The following is a 17,651-nucleotide window of genomic DNA, read 5'->3' as shown; positions in this document are numbered from 1 at the left end:
GAGTCATACAAGCCAGCAGCTTGCTCTTTCCTTGTCTTCATTTCCCATGCCATATCCCGTGCATAAATAGTTTGAGAATTTCCCTGTCTCTACATCCAAATAAATTTAGCCCTCTTTATTTATGTATGCTGATTCCATGTCTGCAGATCCACCCAGTTATGGGTGTTGGGGAAAATGCATTCTTATTTAATATTCACAAATTTGTTTTCCTGTCAATATTCCTGAAATAATACAGTACAACAACTATTGCCATAGCATTGACATTGTATTAAGTCACCTTGTGAGGACTTAAAGTCTACAGAGAATGTCCATAGGTTCTATACAAATACTTCACTCTTGTATATAGGGAACTGGAACATCCAAAGGTTTTGTATCTTGGGGGTCCTGGAACCAATCCCCCAAGGATAAGGATGGAGGATTGTGAGATCAAACAAATATAAATAATAAAGTTATTTAGTTAACAAACCATTTATTCTCTAAAATTGGAGGTCAATGAAAAAAGTAGAAAACTTATGTGACATACTTGGGAAGAAAAACCAGTTACAAATTTGCCAAGATTTTAAGTCTTTCTGTCTAGTAAGAAGGCAAATTTGTGGTAAAGCTGCCTATTCACACCCTGTTCGGGAGATGTCTTCTCACCAGCCTATGGCTGCCCCAGTGTTAAGTTGTTACCATCAGTTAAAATCAAAGGCACTCCCCTTGAGTGGTGTGTTGGAGGAGAAGACCTTGCTTGCTTCAGGTTTTCTGCCTGGAACATTTGTTTATGTATCTATTTGTTTTCTTGCTTGTTTATTTTCTGATTTTATTGAAAAGAGATCTCATGCTGTATTCTAGTCCATGTAACCTAAGCTGGCCTAGAACGTGCAAAAAGTCCTCCTGCCTCAGCCTCCTGAGAGCTGGGATTACAGGCCTGAGCCACCACCCCCAGCTTTTCTTAAAGCATTAACTGAGCTGATGTGCCATTCAAAGGAAACCAGCCTCTCTCTCCAGGAGCTTCCTCCTCTTCATCCCCTGGGGTGGTAGCTGAGTTTGTGAGAGTAGTCCCACTTCATGCCTGATGTCATTACTCCAAAGAGCCACTAGAATGGAAAACATCAAAATGATGGCAGTACCAGCCACTGGCAAGGCAGGGCGCCACTGGAGGGCTTGCATGCTGCTGTGTTCATGTGCCGCTGGCTGCCTTCTAGACAGTTTCTCATAATCATGTGCTTCTGGCATGACAGAGCAGCCCCATTGCCAGGTGTTTACCTGAAAGGAATGGAAACATGTCCACAAAAGAAGACTGTACAAACACCTGCACAACAGCATCATTCTTAACAACAGGCCCAACTGGAAACAACCCAAATGTCCATCAATGGGAAAGTGAATAAACAAACTGTGGTGTACTCTCACAATGATTACTATCCAATGTATTTTTTTAAAAAAAGAGAGAGTTACAGATCTATGCAACAACATGGGTCAGTCTTGAAGGCCTTATGTTAAGTGAAGAAAGTCAGGGTCAAACAAACTCATACACTCTCGTGCCATTTAGATGAAGCTCTAGAACAAACCAAACCACCATTGCGGCAGAAATCAGGAGAGTGACTTCCTTGAGACAGCTTGACTGGAAGGATGGACAGAGGAGGGCTCTCTGGGGTAATAGAAGGATCTTGTATCTTGGTGTGGGCAGCAGTTATCCATGTGTAGATGGTAGTCAAACTCTTTGAACTAAATAACATTTGTGCATTTCAGCATATTCAAGTTCTAACCTCTAGAAAGCACAGTCTTACCTCCTTGTGTTAGGGATGATATAATGAATGTTCTGTGACTCTCTTAGGTAGTTCCATTGAAGAATCATCACTAACTTTGGGGATTTCACAAGAGCTCTGTTGGCAAAATTTTAACAAAGTCTGCCATTAAAAAGCATCTGTTTTGTGAATATTTGCTTTTGTGGTGCTAGGGTTGGAACCCAGGGCCTTCCATGAGCTGCATCCCCAGCCTGTTATGCATCTTTGATGTCATAATATTTGTAGGAGTGATGTCTTTCAATGTTCACTTAATTTCTTCCACTATCAGACACAGGCAACAGAGAGGCTGAAGTGGCAGGATTTTTGCTGGACATTATGGGTTCAAGTCTCCTTTGTTCAGGGATACCTAGACATGCCAATGGACTATTTCTTAGACAGCATCACACACAAGAACTAGCTTTTGCATTATTCCAGGCAAGAATGTGCTTCTAGGACAGTTTACTTATATTCACAAAGGGCTTCTGAGATGAGTGTTAGATGGGATTCTCATCAGAAGATGCTGCAAGCTATTGAACTAAAGTGTCTTCTGCCTTTGCCATAAATCTAAGCTTAAAATTGGTACCCAGTTAGAGTCACTGTGTATGTGGGAGAGTAGACATAGATGAGTAAATATAGAAATGGAAGAATGAGGCTTAGCCTGAACTTGGCTTTCTCCATCCTGTCTGTGGCCAGCTTGTATATTCTCACTGAGCCCTTCATCTGACTGAGACATTTTCTTTTCTGCAGCACCACAGTTAGGTCTCATCTGTCTTTCTGAGTGAGCTGGGAATCTACATAGCCAGCAATAATAGTGTTCCCAGCACCTAACTGCTGTACAGCCACCCTGAGCAGACAGACCTGGAACTAGGTTGCCACCCTTCACCAAACAGGTCACCATAAAACCAGGTGTGATGGCACACACCTATGATTCCAGCACTCAGAACACTGAGGCATGAGACTGAAGCAGGAGTTCAAGGCCAGCTGGGGCTATACAGTGACACCCTGTAGCAAACACAATTCTCTTCACAGTAGGAAGAGAATTTATTTAGCCATTCACGTGCACATTCACAGAAAGCAAGGCCTTCGGAAAGCCAGACCTCAAAAACAAAACAGAATATTTTGGCCTTTGAATGGAAAGTAATTTTCAAAGAAAATTCGAGAGATTTACATGGATTACAACCGTAAGTTTTCTTACAAGATTAAGGGTCTTGTTCTAACGTGTCCTTGTATTGTTAGGCTGTGAGAGATGAATTGGAGAAGCGTTTCTCCCTTCTGTGCTTCTTTCTGTTTTTATTACTTTACAAGGTCTGAACATTTTCCTTCACTTAAAATTTGATGGTAGCACCTGGAGTTTCTGGCAGAAGTTAAGCTGCTGTTTGGAAATTTTGGTTGCCCAGACCCCTGCTGCTTCTCTTCTCCTTGGGGTTGCTGGTCCTTCCATAGTTAGGGAAGGGAGCATTTAGGTGAGAGAGCAGGGGTCAAGGGTAGGCCCTCACCAGTTGGAGCTGGAGTAATTGGGGAAACTGCAGACAGTATATTCTTCACAGCAGAGGACTGAAGGCAATGCCTTACAAGAAGCCTTGCTACACAGTGACACACGCAAACCTTGGCCTCCTTTACCTCGCAGGTAAACCGTGGCCTTCTCCACATCTTTTCAGATTTGGGGGATGTAGTGACTTGATCTAGCTCCAGTTACTCAGGCTCCCTTTTAAGCCTTTTCTAGTCTGTCATCACGTTCCTGGTCATGGCTAGTCATGGGGCACTGCAGTTAGGTGTATGTGATTCTTTGATCCCCAGGTCCCTGGATGTCTCTGGTGAACACTCCTTCATGACCCAAGAGCTCAGGTCATCTGCCTTGTCACCAGGCACATCTTCAGTCCTCTGTGCAGTCCTTTCCAGCCTGTGCCCTCACTTTCTTCTGAAGGCCCCATTCATTCTTGTGTGTCTGATACCTGACAGTTTAGTACCTGCTAACTAAGACAGCTTCCCCTTGGGACTAATATATTTCAAACCTCACCTGAAAGAGGAAGTGAGGTGTTTGTAATGCCACCTAACTTAGCTCAAAATATGACTGCAACAGCCTTAGAAGGGTTTCAGGATTCCAGATCTCAATTCAAGGAAATCAGGTCCAGAACTCTTCTGAGACATACCTTTAAAGCAAATTATTTATGTGTTATAGTCACAGCTTCTAGTTTTAACCACCAACAATAGAATAGGAATGCAATGCTTGAGATCTCCAAAGGTCTTTGTTCATTTGGGAGAGGGCTTCATATTTCCATCCAGAGATTCCGGGTTCCTGTTCCTCTTTTCCCTTACCAACCACAGCTCTTACTGAGTTTCTGAATCTATTTGAAATACAGCAACATTGTGGAATGAATGTATTCTTTAATGAATGCACCTAGCAGGTATTCTTGTCCAAAGCTGCAGCAGGAGAGAGTGATTAAATCCTTCCATGGTCCAAGCATAGCAAAACAGACTCTAGAGACCCCTGTCCATCGATAAGCCAATCCAGCCCCTGCTGAAGATTCTCTGGGTATAGAGAGGAAGTTGAGCTTTACTGTCATTAAGTAGCTCGTGTTTTTCTGTAGGAAAAACTGGAAGTGGAGATAGACAAGGAAATATGAAGCTACAAATCACTAATGTTACCACCCAGTGTTTGATATGTCATTCCATGTGGTTTTCCCAGCCATGGAAACAGTTGCATGTGTAAAGGGGTAGAGCCTCTCCAGGCCACCAGGTCCTGAGCTACCCCACTAGTTTCACAGTTGGGAAAGATTTTTAAAAGTGAGGCTATACCACAGCAGAACCAAAAGCATGATGGTGAATGTTGATGTAGCTCAGCACCATGTATAAGGCCTCACCCAGCACAAAGATGGTGTTAACTTACAGGTGTGCAGTGGGGTAAATAGCCTTTCTCCCTCCTCTTCAACTGGTGACACTTTAAGTCTACTGAAATAAACTGGCAATAGGTAGATTATCTGGTGGGGGCCGGGGGGAGGCATGCATGAATTTTCCTGTACTGGGCAGCACAGGAGAGCAGGTTCCCAGTAACTCTGAGGCCTAGAAGCTCCACAGGGGAGAAAAGTGGAGACGCAGGCAGGTTCAGAGGAAGAGTAAATGGCTTTTACGGGCAAGAATGGACCTGAAGGGCCAGAGTTCCCCAACTCTGTGTGTCCTGTTTGATTCAGGATCTCTTCCTCTAAGGAGATTTTAATCATCCTCTGTTAATGACATTTCAGTAAGAAGATTGAATGTCATTGTGTTCTTGGTTACCAGATCTGGCCTCTAGCTAGATAAGGGAACCTCAGAGAAAAGCCTCATCAATACTTTCAGATCCAGTTAATGCATAGTTTGAAATAGTCGGATGCTATATTTAGGGGTGAAGTTCCCTGGACTCATTCACCTGTACTGGAAGAAGACACCTCAGTTTTAATTTTAAGGCTTGAGCTAGTTGCATTTCCTTCTCTACAAACCCCATGACAGGATCCTTCTGAAACATCTTAGAACCTATACAGTTTGTTAGCAGTACAATGTGACATCTCTGTGTACATACAGGTAATTATATGTTCCTGTAATTGCTGCACCGAGCTGCATTGTACACACACACACACCTATTGCAACATTCAGGAAGTCATCTTGGGTACTTATTTCTAATTCCTTTGCTAGTATAGCACCCTTGTGAATATTCTTGAGTCACTTCTTCATACCTTTCCTTTCTCAGGATGAGTTCTGAGAAGCATATATACTCATATATTTTTAATATTTTTAAATGTCTCAATTTTACTATCAATTTTAGGAAAAGACAGCTTGAGTTGCACTCTTTTACTATTGACTTCACTATGACTCAGTTTAATTGTCATAGATGCTAAGTACCACAGGCAGGGCTATGTGAGTCACTTCTTCATACCTTTCCTTTCTCAGGATGAGTTCTGAGAAGCATATATACTCATATATTTTTAATATTTTTAAATGTCTCAATTTTACTATCAATTTTAGGAAAAGACAGCTTGAGTTGCACTCTTTTACTATTGACTTCACTATGACTCAGTTTAATTGTCATAGATGCTAAGTACCACAGGCAGGGCTATGTGATGGAACTCAGAGGCCAAAAAAAAAAAAAAAAAAAAAAAAGGACCAGCTGGGACTACAGGGAGACCCCAAAAAAAAAAAAAAAAAAAAAAAAAAAAAAAAAAACTGTGATTAGGCATGGGCTTGGCCAGATGGGTAGTGTGATGCTCAGAAACAGGACGCTGTCAGAGCACACCCACAGAGGCCCTTCAAGGCAGAGAGCAACAGAGTCTGGAGCCTGTGTGGCAGCCTGAACTGACACTGGAATGCCAGGCCTGGACCAGGGTAAATCCATGTGAAGGGAACTGCTCTGGGCCACCCCCCCTCCAAGTCCCTGAAGTCCCTGCAAAGAACCCTGATTGACAGTCTCAGCCTCTGCCATTGCTTCCTCTGAGAACCTCACCCCACTGTGCAGTGGTACTTGGTTGAGATGGTAGAGGTCACCAGGAAAAAGCCCCAGGGAGTAGTAGGGTATGGCCAAACTTAAATGCTGCTTGCTTGGCCACATTGCAGCCACTGTGATGCCACCTTGTCAGTTGCCAGCCTATTCCATGCTCTTGACCTTTGCTTACTCAAAACTAACATTTAAGGAACCCTGACTCTCCAGCCTCCATTTCTGTTCAAACATAACAAAAAAGTTCCCATAAACCCCAAGTATGTTCACGATTCTTCTGTGGAATCATAATACATGATTTTACTTTCCCCAAAACCAGGGTCCCTAACCTTGGCATCTTCCTCTTCTGAGCTGGGAGAGACACTGACCTTGGTACTAGTTAGCTGTGGTAGGAATGTAGGGATGCCTTACTCCTCAGAAGGGTGGCTCCATTTCTCCCAGGAAGGATTCAGAAGAACATTCTGATCAAGAGGGGGCAAGAAGCACTTTATAAAACAAGGACAACAGCAGAGGTCAAAGAGAGAGAATGCAGGTGAGAACCTGGCGAGACAGAGCAGAGCCCACCCAGCGGCCCCCTCTCCTCTCTCTGAATTGAATACTTCCTGTTGTTTTTTGTGTCGCAGGATGTTTCTACGTTGATTAAATTACAGCCTCCCTGTTGTTGAAGGAAGACCTGTAATACCCCTGTTACTTCTGTTTCTTGTAGGCGAGTATGGTCCTGAGCTCTGCTCACTTCTGGTTGGGATTATTTCTGGTTCCTACTGCCTGTTTGATTGAAGATGTGGCATGGAGAGCGTAAGTAGACCTGACGTCTCTGCCCTTGCAACATTCTCTCACATGGGCCCTGCTGCAGGAAACCAGGGCCTCTGAATTCTGAAGAAACAGGACTCCTAGCACTTGCCAGAGGAAGCGTCACTTTTTTTTAATTTGTCTGTACTTTATTTTGATAGGAAAATGCAGATGAAAAGGAGTCCAAAGCAGAAATCATGTGAGGGTCCATAGGGTGCGGCTTTTTGCATGATTTTTGCAGTTTCCAAATAACCCACTTTGTCAGGCTTAGGAAACAGGACTGAGACTTCTTTCACACCTTAAATTTGATGCCAAGTGACAAATAAGGCCTGACTCTAAACCCCATGCTTGGTGGGAAACTGTGCTACATGTATGTTGCCTCCATGACAAGAATGAAGTAGTAATCTTCATGTTTCTAAGCAGTTCACAGTAGGAATCCTGCCAGTCAAATTCTTCTAGACAGGGAGTTTACAGGTCTAGGAGAAAATCACATACCAAATATATTATCAATCAAATAGAAATTAATTCAAACTCAGTTTCTGCTTCTGTGTTTTAAAGTATTTCTAAAATATCTTGCTTCAAATATAAAAGAAGCAACAATGTCTCAAGACAATGTAAAGTTTTATCTTCCTCCAGGAGCAAAGAAAGAATGTTTGAAATGAGATAGTGTTGATATGGTTGATAGTGTTGATATAGTGTAAGTGGGCCCCCCACTCTTCCGAGAAAGAGTTGCCAACTTCCCTGAAAATTGAGACTTCTAGCTTAGGCAAACCAACAATTGTTTCAGGGCCCTGAGGTAGAGAATTGGGACTTTAATCCAAACCTTCCAGGAAAAGACATGGGATATCATTTTTATCTCTTCATTCCTCCCACAGTTAGTGGAAGTTATTCTTGCCTGACAGTTAAGGGGATGTCTTTTGAGAAAGACTTCATTTTGGCATTATTTGACAACTGATGATGCTTAATGCAGACAGTGGGAAAGAATTTTAGTGCACATATTTTGTTTTTATTTTCTTCTGCTCATTGGGTTTTTTAATTACTACTAAAAATGAAATAATTTTTACTTCTTAAATGCTTTGACAAACCACTACTTCTATCGTATTTGCTACAATTAAGTTCTATAAGTGGCATGATCAGTCAATACCCTTGAACGTGATTATAGCCAGGAAAGAGATTTCCTTAACCTAACAGATACACTGTAAGAAAATATTCAGTTATTTGCTCTTCGAGTCAGTAGGCCCAAACTCAGCACAATATATTCCCTAGCTGAATTTGTCCTCTTCTGCAGATAAGTTCATTTTAGAGAAATACATCTTAGCTTTGCTGCATCTGACAGCATTTTCAATTTGCAGAAGTTGGGAAGCAATAATAGGCTCATAAATTAGTCTCAGACGGTCTTAGTTGAGCTCTCTTAAATTAATGTCAGGAACACAAGTTTTTATTGAGACTCCTTCTGCCAGTGGGTCTTCAGCAAAAGTATCTTTGCTTCATTTCAAAGAGAATGTTTATAGGTTACATAGGCTCTGCTTCCTCCTGTTTTCTGAACCCTTTCCAATGCATTCCAGTCCAAATTCCCTGTCACCACAAGGCAAATTATCTCTTCCCTCCAACAAGACTTGTTTTAGTCTTGTTTGTAGGACCCCAGCACTATAAAATTAGCACCATTTACATTTTAACAAGGATAAATCAGATGATAGTGCTTCCAGCTCCAGCATACGGAAAGAATAAAGCCACTTCCTCTCTGGGTGCTTGCCAGCTGGGCTCCAGCCGGGTCCAGAGCCCTACAAACCTGGAGCCAGAGGGGAGGCTGTTCTTGCCTGTTATATTGAAATACTTGCAGCTCCTGCTTGCTGCCTGGCAGGGGTGGCCAGCACAACTGCTCCCAGAACTGGCACCCTAGTGCCAGAGCCAGAAGGGCCATACTGACTTGCAGACAGGCTTCTTAAAATGCACTTTGCTCTTGCTTTATTGAGGGAAGCTGGGAGAATAGTGTGTCCATTAGCTGACACTTGGGGCTGCCAACAGCATTAGGCCCCATTTATAATGTCAACATGATACCTAAACTTCACCCATCCTAAAAACAAGAGTTTTGTGAATGTATGTGAGAACTACCCTGCTGATCATGGGGTTCATATTCTGCCTAATATTATACACTGTGCCGGAAATGTTTGTCAAGGCAAGTAAATCAGGGGGCTCCTCCCAAGGAGAGGAAGCAGGTGGTAAATTCCCTGTCTCTGACAAAACAGTGCTCACCTGTGATCTTTCTGTCTGGACTGCACTTATAGAAAATGCCTCCCTCATAGCCCCCATGACTGAGCTACACTCCTAGCCCCTGAGACTGCAGGTACCACCACCCCAGGGCTGTCTTTGGAAAGAGCTTTTGAACTCCAGCACAGAGCAGGCCTGACTTTTCAAGTAGATGTTTGTGAGCACCTAAGAACCTGGGGGTGAGTGGCTTGCCGTCTGCCTTCTCCCTACTTTCTTTGCCCAGTCTCTCACTTCCGTTTCAGAACCTGGGCTGGTAAGAATATAAAAAAGGAGAGCAACTGAATGAGGTAATTCACTTTTTTGACAAAGTCTGTCAGCTTTCTGGATGAGGATCCATTATTAACCTATCTTAAGTCAGATTTGGAACACCATTAAAAGCCTGCCCTATTATCCTGCTCTCCAGTTTTATGAGGGATCAAACGACCCTATGGTTTATTAACATAATTGATTATATATGATCCCTAGCTAATGAGAAGTCTTATTAGAAGCATGAAGTATAAATTGCCCAGAACTATTTTAATATCCCTTAGTTAACCCTCTCCCAAAATGCTCACCTGTGACATCATGCTTCCTAAGCTGCCGTGTATAAATAAGCATCTAGGAGAATTTTGTTACTATCACTTTATATATGTTATACAAAGCTCAAGGCCACCATGCACAGAGGACCAAGTTTCCTTCTTTCAAACTGTATCTCCTGTCTTTTACCAGGCATCACATAATACATCCCCCACTTCCAGAATGACTTCATTTCCTCCTTATAATCCCAGATAGGTAGTTAAATGGCAATTAAGGGTAATCAACAATTTCTGTGCATAAATGGGCCTTGGGTTTTTTTTTTAAACGTTCTAACCAAACCAATTTCTCTTGAAGCTCATTGTATTTCCATGTTCATCCCCAGTCAGAATGTAATGTTTCCATTGTACTTGCTATGCCTGCATGCAAAAGGAATTCAGAAAAAAAGTTTAAGAAACCAAAAGATGAGACGTTCAGAATGTTGATCCAAGATATTTGTTTTAAAAGGGCCTAAGGGGACAGGAAAGCAGAGGAAGACCATTGGGGAAAAGGACTGGGACCAGGGGGAGGCAGATAAGAGAGGATAATGCAGGGGGGGGATGATGAAAGTAATCATGCCTGCATGAAAATCCCACAGTGAAATCCATTGTTTTATGCAAATAATATACGCTAGTAAAAAGAAGACAATTAGAAGTCCACAAGTACGGGGGGCTGGAGAGATGGCTTAGCGGTTAAGAGCACTGACTGTTCTTGTAGAGGACCAGGGTTCATTTCCCAGCACCCACATGGCGGCTACAAATCGTCCTTAGCTCCAGTTCCAGGGGAATCTGAAGCCCTCTTCTGATGTCCACGGCATTGCACAGCACGGGTGCACACACATACATGCAGGCAATACACTTATACATATAAAATAAAAATAATAAATAAAGTATTTCTCCTCTCTAATAATTCAATGTAAGATATCAATATTTGCAACAAACCTTTGTTCATGGCATAACATTTTCTATATTCCTATTTTTAACTATAAAAACAGCTGGGGCTGAAAAGATGATCCAGCGGCTAAGAACACTGGCTGCTCTTCCAGAAGTCCTGGATTCAGTTCCTAACAACTACCTTGTCTCTAACAACCATCTGCAACTCTAGTTCCAGGGAATCTGACACCCTCATTTTGTCTCCACTGGTATTGCACACCTGAGGTGCACTTCATACATGTGGGCAAAACACTCATACATGTGATGCACTGCACTTATACACATGTAGGCAAAACACTCATCCACCTAAAATTAAAATTTAGGGGTTGGAGAGATTGTTCACTGGTTAAAAGCACTGACTGTTTTTGCAGAGGACCTGGGTTCAATTCCCAGCACTTATATGGTGACTAACAACTTTCTGTAACACTAGTTCCAGGGGAATTTGACACCTTCTTCTGATCTCGTTTGGTATTGCACAACACAGGTGCACTCACATACATGCAGGCAATACACTTATACATATAAAATAAAAATAATAAATAAAGTATTTTTTAAAATCCCCAAGAACCCAGAGGTACCCTTAACTATATTTGAAAGCTCATGAATGACTCCTGTCAGCAGTAACCAGATATTTCCACCCTATCCCTTCTGTGCTTACCTGGTGCTTGAGTGGGATGAGATGAAGGAAGCCCTGGACCACTGGGAATAAATCACTTACAGATAATCAGATTTCCTATGCCAGAGCTGTGATCCAAATCCCAACTCACAATGAGACCTAATTTCAAACCAGTGGTGAGTGCTTAGGAGTCTGCCTTGGTAGCCAGTCTGTGTGAAGTCACCACATGTATACTTTGACAGAAGACTTTCTGGTGTGTTTTTCTATTTCACTCCCTATTAGGCAGAGGTGCTTGGGAAAATGATCTTAAATTGCTAGCATCCCTTCTATGTACCTGCTGCATATAGAAAGAGTAGCCTAGGCCTCCCTAGGCTGACAACCCAGGGCTCTCAGTGGCTGACTTCCCAGGCTAGCTCATAGGAGCCAGCCTGGTAGAGTTGCATCCTTTGAGAACACACACAGTTTCTGGGATTGTGGAGGTGAGCAGGCCACTGATTGCCCTTTGAGGCCATTCAACAGTATTTGCATGCTGGGGGTCACCTTGGTTTTGGGTCCTACCCTACTCCATGTGTACTCTTCCTATCCCAAGCCTCCTCCTCAGTGGCCTTTGTCTCTCTTGGCCCAGAAGATAGCAATGGGCTAGCATAGAGGTTGACAGTGCTGTGCAGGAGGAAGGGTAATGATAGAGAGAGGACTGCTCTGGCTGTGTGGGGAAGCATAGGACCTATGAATAGGGTGACTTTGAGCAGGGTGGGGCATGCCACTTACTGGCTTATTAGCAGCACAGCCCATAAGCCCATGAGATGAAAGGTACTGGATGGGGCCCAGCACTTTCAGCAGTATTAGACAGTATACATTTTAACATCCTTTCTGTCTCCAAAAACATTGGCCAATTTCTCATTTATTGTTTAAATTCTGCAGTCTCTGCTTTGAACTGTGGTATTTTATCAATACTGAGCCTCAGGACTCCCTTTGAAGTAATTAAGGTATTATGTGTTAAAACCTGTATGGTTTTCCCTTGTTTATTCTGTGAGGAAGGATGTCAGGCACATCTTCCATGTCTTCCTGCTACTACTCCATTACAGATAGCCATGGAATACTGGGTGGCCTGGCCTTATCTGATCAGGTGCTCTGTCCTGGGAGGCTGAGGGTGCCTGGGAGGAACAAGCCCCCATCTCCAGAATGTTCCCTGTCACCATTTTCACTTCTGAGTAGTGCACTCAATTCTGTTCTTGCCCAGCAGGCTCAAGTGCGTTTATGTCAACATGAAGTTGTCCCAAAGCTGTTTGTGATTAGAAAACTGGCAGGCACTGCCCATTTATGAGGCTTTTCGTTTTGCAGTATTTCTTTCCCGGTATCTACCACCTATCTTTTCTTCTTTTTAGTGGTACTAGGGATTAGTCCAAGGGGTGAGTGTTCTGCCACTGAGCTACTTCCCCAGGCCATCTCTTGTTAAATACCTTTTCTTCACCTATATATTTCCAATTGGAGGATCAATTTTAATTTTCTTTAGTTTAAATTTTTTTAAAGTGTAATGCATAGATGGGGCTGGAGAGATGGCTCAGCAGTTGACTGCTTTTGCAGAGGACCCAAGTTCTATTCCCTGTACCCACATGGGGCCTAACAGATTCTGGGGGATCTGATGCTCTCTTCTGACCTCTGCAGGCATTGCACAACATGGATGCACTTACACACATGCAGGCAATACACTCATACACATAAAATAAAAATAATAAAATATTTTTAGAAGTTTAATGCATTGACATAAATTTAGTGAGACTATAGTGTGTTTATGTGTCTATATTTAATTAAGCTGGAGCTAGTAGAACAGTAGCCCAGTGACAAAGCATTTGTCTAGCATTTATTAGGTCCTGGGTTCAATCTGTCACCCCCCTCCAAACTAAGATGCTTTGTAGGCAGAAAATAAGATCTTTAAAAGATATTGCCTCATGGCAATGAAAAATATAGTGTTTCAAGACAACCTATCTTTTCTTTTTTAGTTGTCACCAAATTGTGCATAGTTATGAGGTACAGCATGATGGTTAACATGTATATAGTTAGTTAGTTAGTTAGTTAGTTAGCATCAATTTTAGAGGAAACTGAGATGAGCACATTATTTGACCATTGTGCGGATTCTTAGTTTAACCAGGAAAAGGGAGCATGTAATCCCTCCACCAACAATCTTAAACCAAGTGTCCAGGTTGAGTTCACATTGTGGCAGGAAACCAGCTCAGGATTTTCTGAGTAAATCCTAGCCAGAGGAGGAGTAGAAGGCTGTGCTTGATTTTTTTCATTGACTCCAAAGGTTTTGCACCAAGAACATGAACTCTGGTATCTAAACCTCATCTCTGCTGAGGCAGTGGCTCTTTTCATACTGGACGGGGAGCAGGAACTACCAACTCCTGGGTTCTGTGACCCAGTTGGGCAGGGACCAACACCTATGCAAAGGGAAAGATTTAAAATTTCACTGCTTCAGATCCTGTAGTGGATGCTCTAGGGACCAACTCCTAGGTCTTCAGGGCTCCTCTAGTCCTTGGTCTCAATAGCCTGGTCCTCAGCTCTTTGGGGATGGGATGCCTGTCGTTCACAGTCCAGGACTCATCTGTGGTATGGGCTGTGCTGATGGAGTTTGTGTTGCATGTAGAGATGATGAATGCTCCCCTATGTCCAGGTCTCAGCCTCAGTGAGAGGTCCCCTAGGTGTGGTGGAAAGGGTGGTTGGTGGTCAGTGTTCACAGCACTGTCAAGGTTACATACCATGTTCCTTCTGTGTATTCTTCCTGGTCCAGGGCCATGCACACCTGCAATAAGACACTGCTGGAAGAGGTACAGGAGCTGGAGACCAAATCCAGAGTGATGGGGAAAGCAATGCTGCGGGATGGTACTGCAAAGAGGTAGGCCCCCCTCCATGGTGTGTTCTTCTTGTCTCTTCTCTCTGCCTCTTTCCCAGGTTTCCCCTCCTCAGCTCAGATTTCAAGGGGAGCATGGTGGGCTCCACTTCAGGCATTGATTACAAGCTAAGAATGTGATCCTGGTGGTGAGTTTCAAATTGCAGCTCCTGAGCAGCCAGGGGAGTCTGCCTTTCTGGTTATTGGGCCTGTCCCCGGGTAATAGTAGTGATTTTGTTGGGTTTGGATGTAGACAAAACAACCATGTACATAAAACTGACAGCATAGCAATATTTTCTTAAAGCAGAAGAGTCCAGGTTGAAAGAAGATCCAAAAGCCAGGCCTTAGGATTTTAGGCCCAATCATTTTCCCCAAGGCGGAACATGTACAGGAAGGTTTGTGGCTAATGAAGCAGTGTTTTAGCTGTCTGTGGAAATTCCATTACAATCCATCTCAGAATACCTGGGAAGGGGAATTTTTAAAAATAAAAAATTATTTCCCACTAGAGTTGAGAAAGGTTATGGGCATTGTTGGCACCAAAGCTGCTGTTTCATCTTTTATTTAATTCTTTGAGAATTTCATATAATACATTTTGATCATATTCACTTCCCACCTAATTCCTCACAGATTCACCCCCTTCAATTTATTTATTTATTTATTTATTTATTTATTTTTGTCTTTTTGAGACAAGGTCTCCCAGTACCTGAGCTAGCCTGGAACTCATGCTGTGTAGACCAGGCTGGCCTTGAGCTCACAGAGATCCACCTCCCTAGTGCTGGGATTAAAGATGTGTGCCTTCAAGCCCAGCCTGCTTCACCTCTTTATTTCTCATGGAATGTCAACCTGCCCTGCCCCATACTTACCAGGTGGCCTCGGAAGAGGATATATGTTCCATTGGATGTGCTAAAATAGGGTGTGTTTGTTTGAAATGTATGTGCTATAAAAGGAGATGTCCTTGGGCCAAGGATCATCTGCAATAATAGAAAGATATTGCTGTTTTAGCAGTATGAAATATCTAGACAGTTCTGAGTACTCCTCCTAAGTGCTTTGAAGGCAAACCTGTCACAACTAATGAAACAAAGATCCGGAAGCTGAGTAAGTTAGAGACTTCTTAGTTTTGCTTTATATTGTGTTTATTTGAACCATCTTTTAGAGTCATGAAATCAAAGCATATTTTGTCTTTAAAGAAGGATAATTTGGGCTGGGAAGATAACTCGGTCTATAAAGTGCTCACAGGGCAAGTACAGGCACCTGACTGAGTTCAACCCCAAGTATCCATGTAAAACTCCAGGGATGGTAACACTTGTGATCCCAGCACTGGTGGATTTCTGGGTAAGAACCCTCAGCACTGGAACTCAGTGAGGAAAAAAAATCAATATAATATATAATAAGCTCTTGTTCTCCAGCTCTGGGCAGATGGAGACGGGTGTATCTCTAGGGCTTACTGGCCAGCTAGCCTAGCCTTATCAGCAAGCCCCAGGTCCCAGTTGGAGATCTTCTCTCCAAAACTCAAAGTAGATACTGCCTAAGGAGGAAAGATGCCCAAGGTTGTCCTCTGAACTCAACACACATCCATATGCACATGTATACACACACACACACACACACACACACACACACACGCACACAAATGAGAATTGGGAATTCTAGATAGTTCAGAAATATCACTTCAAATAATCATAGATTTAAAAAAAATAACTTATTGAGAATTCTATACATGCATATAAGGCGTTTTGATCAAATCTATGCCCACTCCTTCCCCTCCAACTCCTCCCATATCTCCCCATCACTTATTTCTGATAGCTTCACATACTCTTTCTTCTTTTATCTATGGGGCTTTTTGCTACTCTAACATTCTCCCCTCTGAAAAGGTAACCCTAAAATCTTTTAAGGATTAGATAAGAGCTCCCAAATACTTTCGACAATTTTGGCCTTTGGAACAGAGTATGTTGCTAAGAGGCCCAAAGACATTTTGACTTTTAGCCAAGAAACTGGCTACTTTTCTTTGGGGTCTTTTTACCATAACTGCCTAGCCAATCACTACCTTCTATTCTTATCACACCATCCTCTAAAGAGGTTATCCACCTTGCACATAGGGAATCGGGATGCAGACTGCTCTGGTTTCTTCTGTGTTGAACAGGGATGCAGGGTGAGGCAATTGGGGTACCCCTTCAGTGGGTCTGTCTAAAAGACTCCCAAACTAGAAAAAAAGTCAGAACAGGGCAATTTTCAAATGTTCATATGAGAGTCCATTTGAATTTCTTGACAAGGGCTTCCAAAAGCATATCTCTATTGGGTTCCTCCCCATTTTTCTTTTGTCTTCCAAGGCTGAACTCTAGAATGATGGATTCAGGATTTACTTTCAGGTATTTTGATAGCTGTTGGAGTGGTTAGAATCAGTGTCAATTCCCTCTCAAAGGCTTCTAGATCAGGGGGAAAAACAAATGTAGCTATCATTTTTGAACAGTAACAGGTTGTCTCCCTTAGCTACAGGTGGACACTACAGTCTTGGAGACCAAGATTTGAAGTCTTACATCTGAGCAGCACTTTCTGATTAGGAACAAAATCATCAATGAGAAATAATTGTCTAAATAACTTTTTATATGGACTTAAACCTAATGTCTGGGAAGTATAATCCCTTGAACTTTTAAAGAAATATACTGATGTCTTTACTCTTTGGTTATACTTTTCTTTTGGGTGGTTAAGATCATACAGTTGACCCAAATAAATCAATTTATTTTTATACTTAAGGTTGTTTGAGGATCTGTTCCTCAGGGGTCACATGAGCTTGGGAGAAACCATTGCTCCTTTCTTTTACCAGTTCCATCAACCATAGATATTTTAGGAAAGAGTTTGGGAGTATGTTGTTGAAGTTGTGTTTTTGGTTTTATTTATGACTTACTTTTTAGCAAGTTAGTGCATTAAGCATTATGCTAGTAATTATAAACCAATAAAACAAAAATTGCTGTCTCCAATAAGCTTAAAGTTAGGGCAGAGGATATAGTGTAGTGGTAGAGGGCTTGCCTAGCATTGCAAGTTCCATCTCCAGCACTGCAAAAAAGAAAAGAAAAGAAAAAGCAAATAAACTTAACATTGTGAACAGGTAGCAGGGATCCTTGTCTGTCAAATAGTCTAGGCACAGAGTTTAGTGCCTACTAGATCTTCAAACATTCTTCAAACTAGACCTATAACATTCTTTTGAGACCTGAAAAAAAATCATATTCATAGGCTGCAAAAATTTGGCAGTAGGAAGCACCAGCAAATTGAGATCGATAAAAAAAAATTCATATTTGTCTTAATACCTGTTAAACTTGGTAAGCACAAGTTTTATCATATTCAGAATCCTACAGGACCTCTTATATCTCACAAATTCTCAAGG

General features: G+C 42.3%; 1 protein-coding gene across 1 annotated transcript in view; it reads left to right on the top strand.

Annotated features, from left to right (window-relative positions):
- Atp8a2 (ATPase phospholipid transporting 8A2) overlaps window positions 1–17,651 on the top strand; it is a 604,547-nt gene that overhangs the window by 539,923 nt on the left and 46,973 nt on the right. The window contains exons 33-34 of the mRNA XM_008824989.2: window positions 6,935–7,023; window positions 14,174–14,278. Coding sequence (XP_008823211.1) covers window positions 6,935–7,023; window positions 14,174–14,278 — 194 coding nt within the window. The remainder of the gene's footprint in view (window positions 1–6,934; window positions 7,024–14,173; window positions 14,279–17,651) is intronic.

This window comes from Nannospalax galili, unplaced genomic scaffold, assembly GCF_000622305.1.
Source record: "Nannospalax galili isolate Female #2095 unplaced genomic scaffold, S.galili_v1.0 scaffold488, whole genome shotgun sequence".
NCBI classification, from domain to species: domain Eukaryota; kingdom Metazoa; phylum Chordata; class Mammalia; order Rodentia; family Spalacidae; genus Nannospalax; species Nannospalax galili.
Note: the sequence above shows the minus strand (reverse complement) of the source record. Positions and strands in the feature narration are given on the sequence as shown.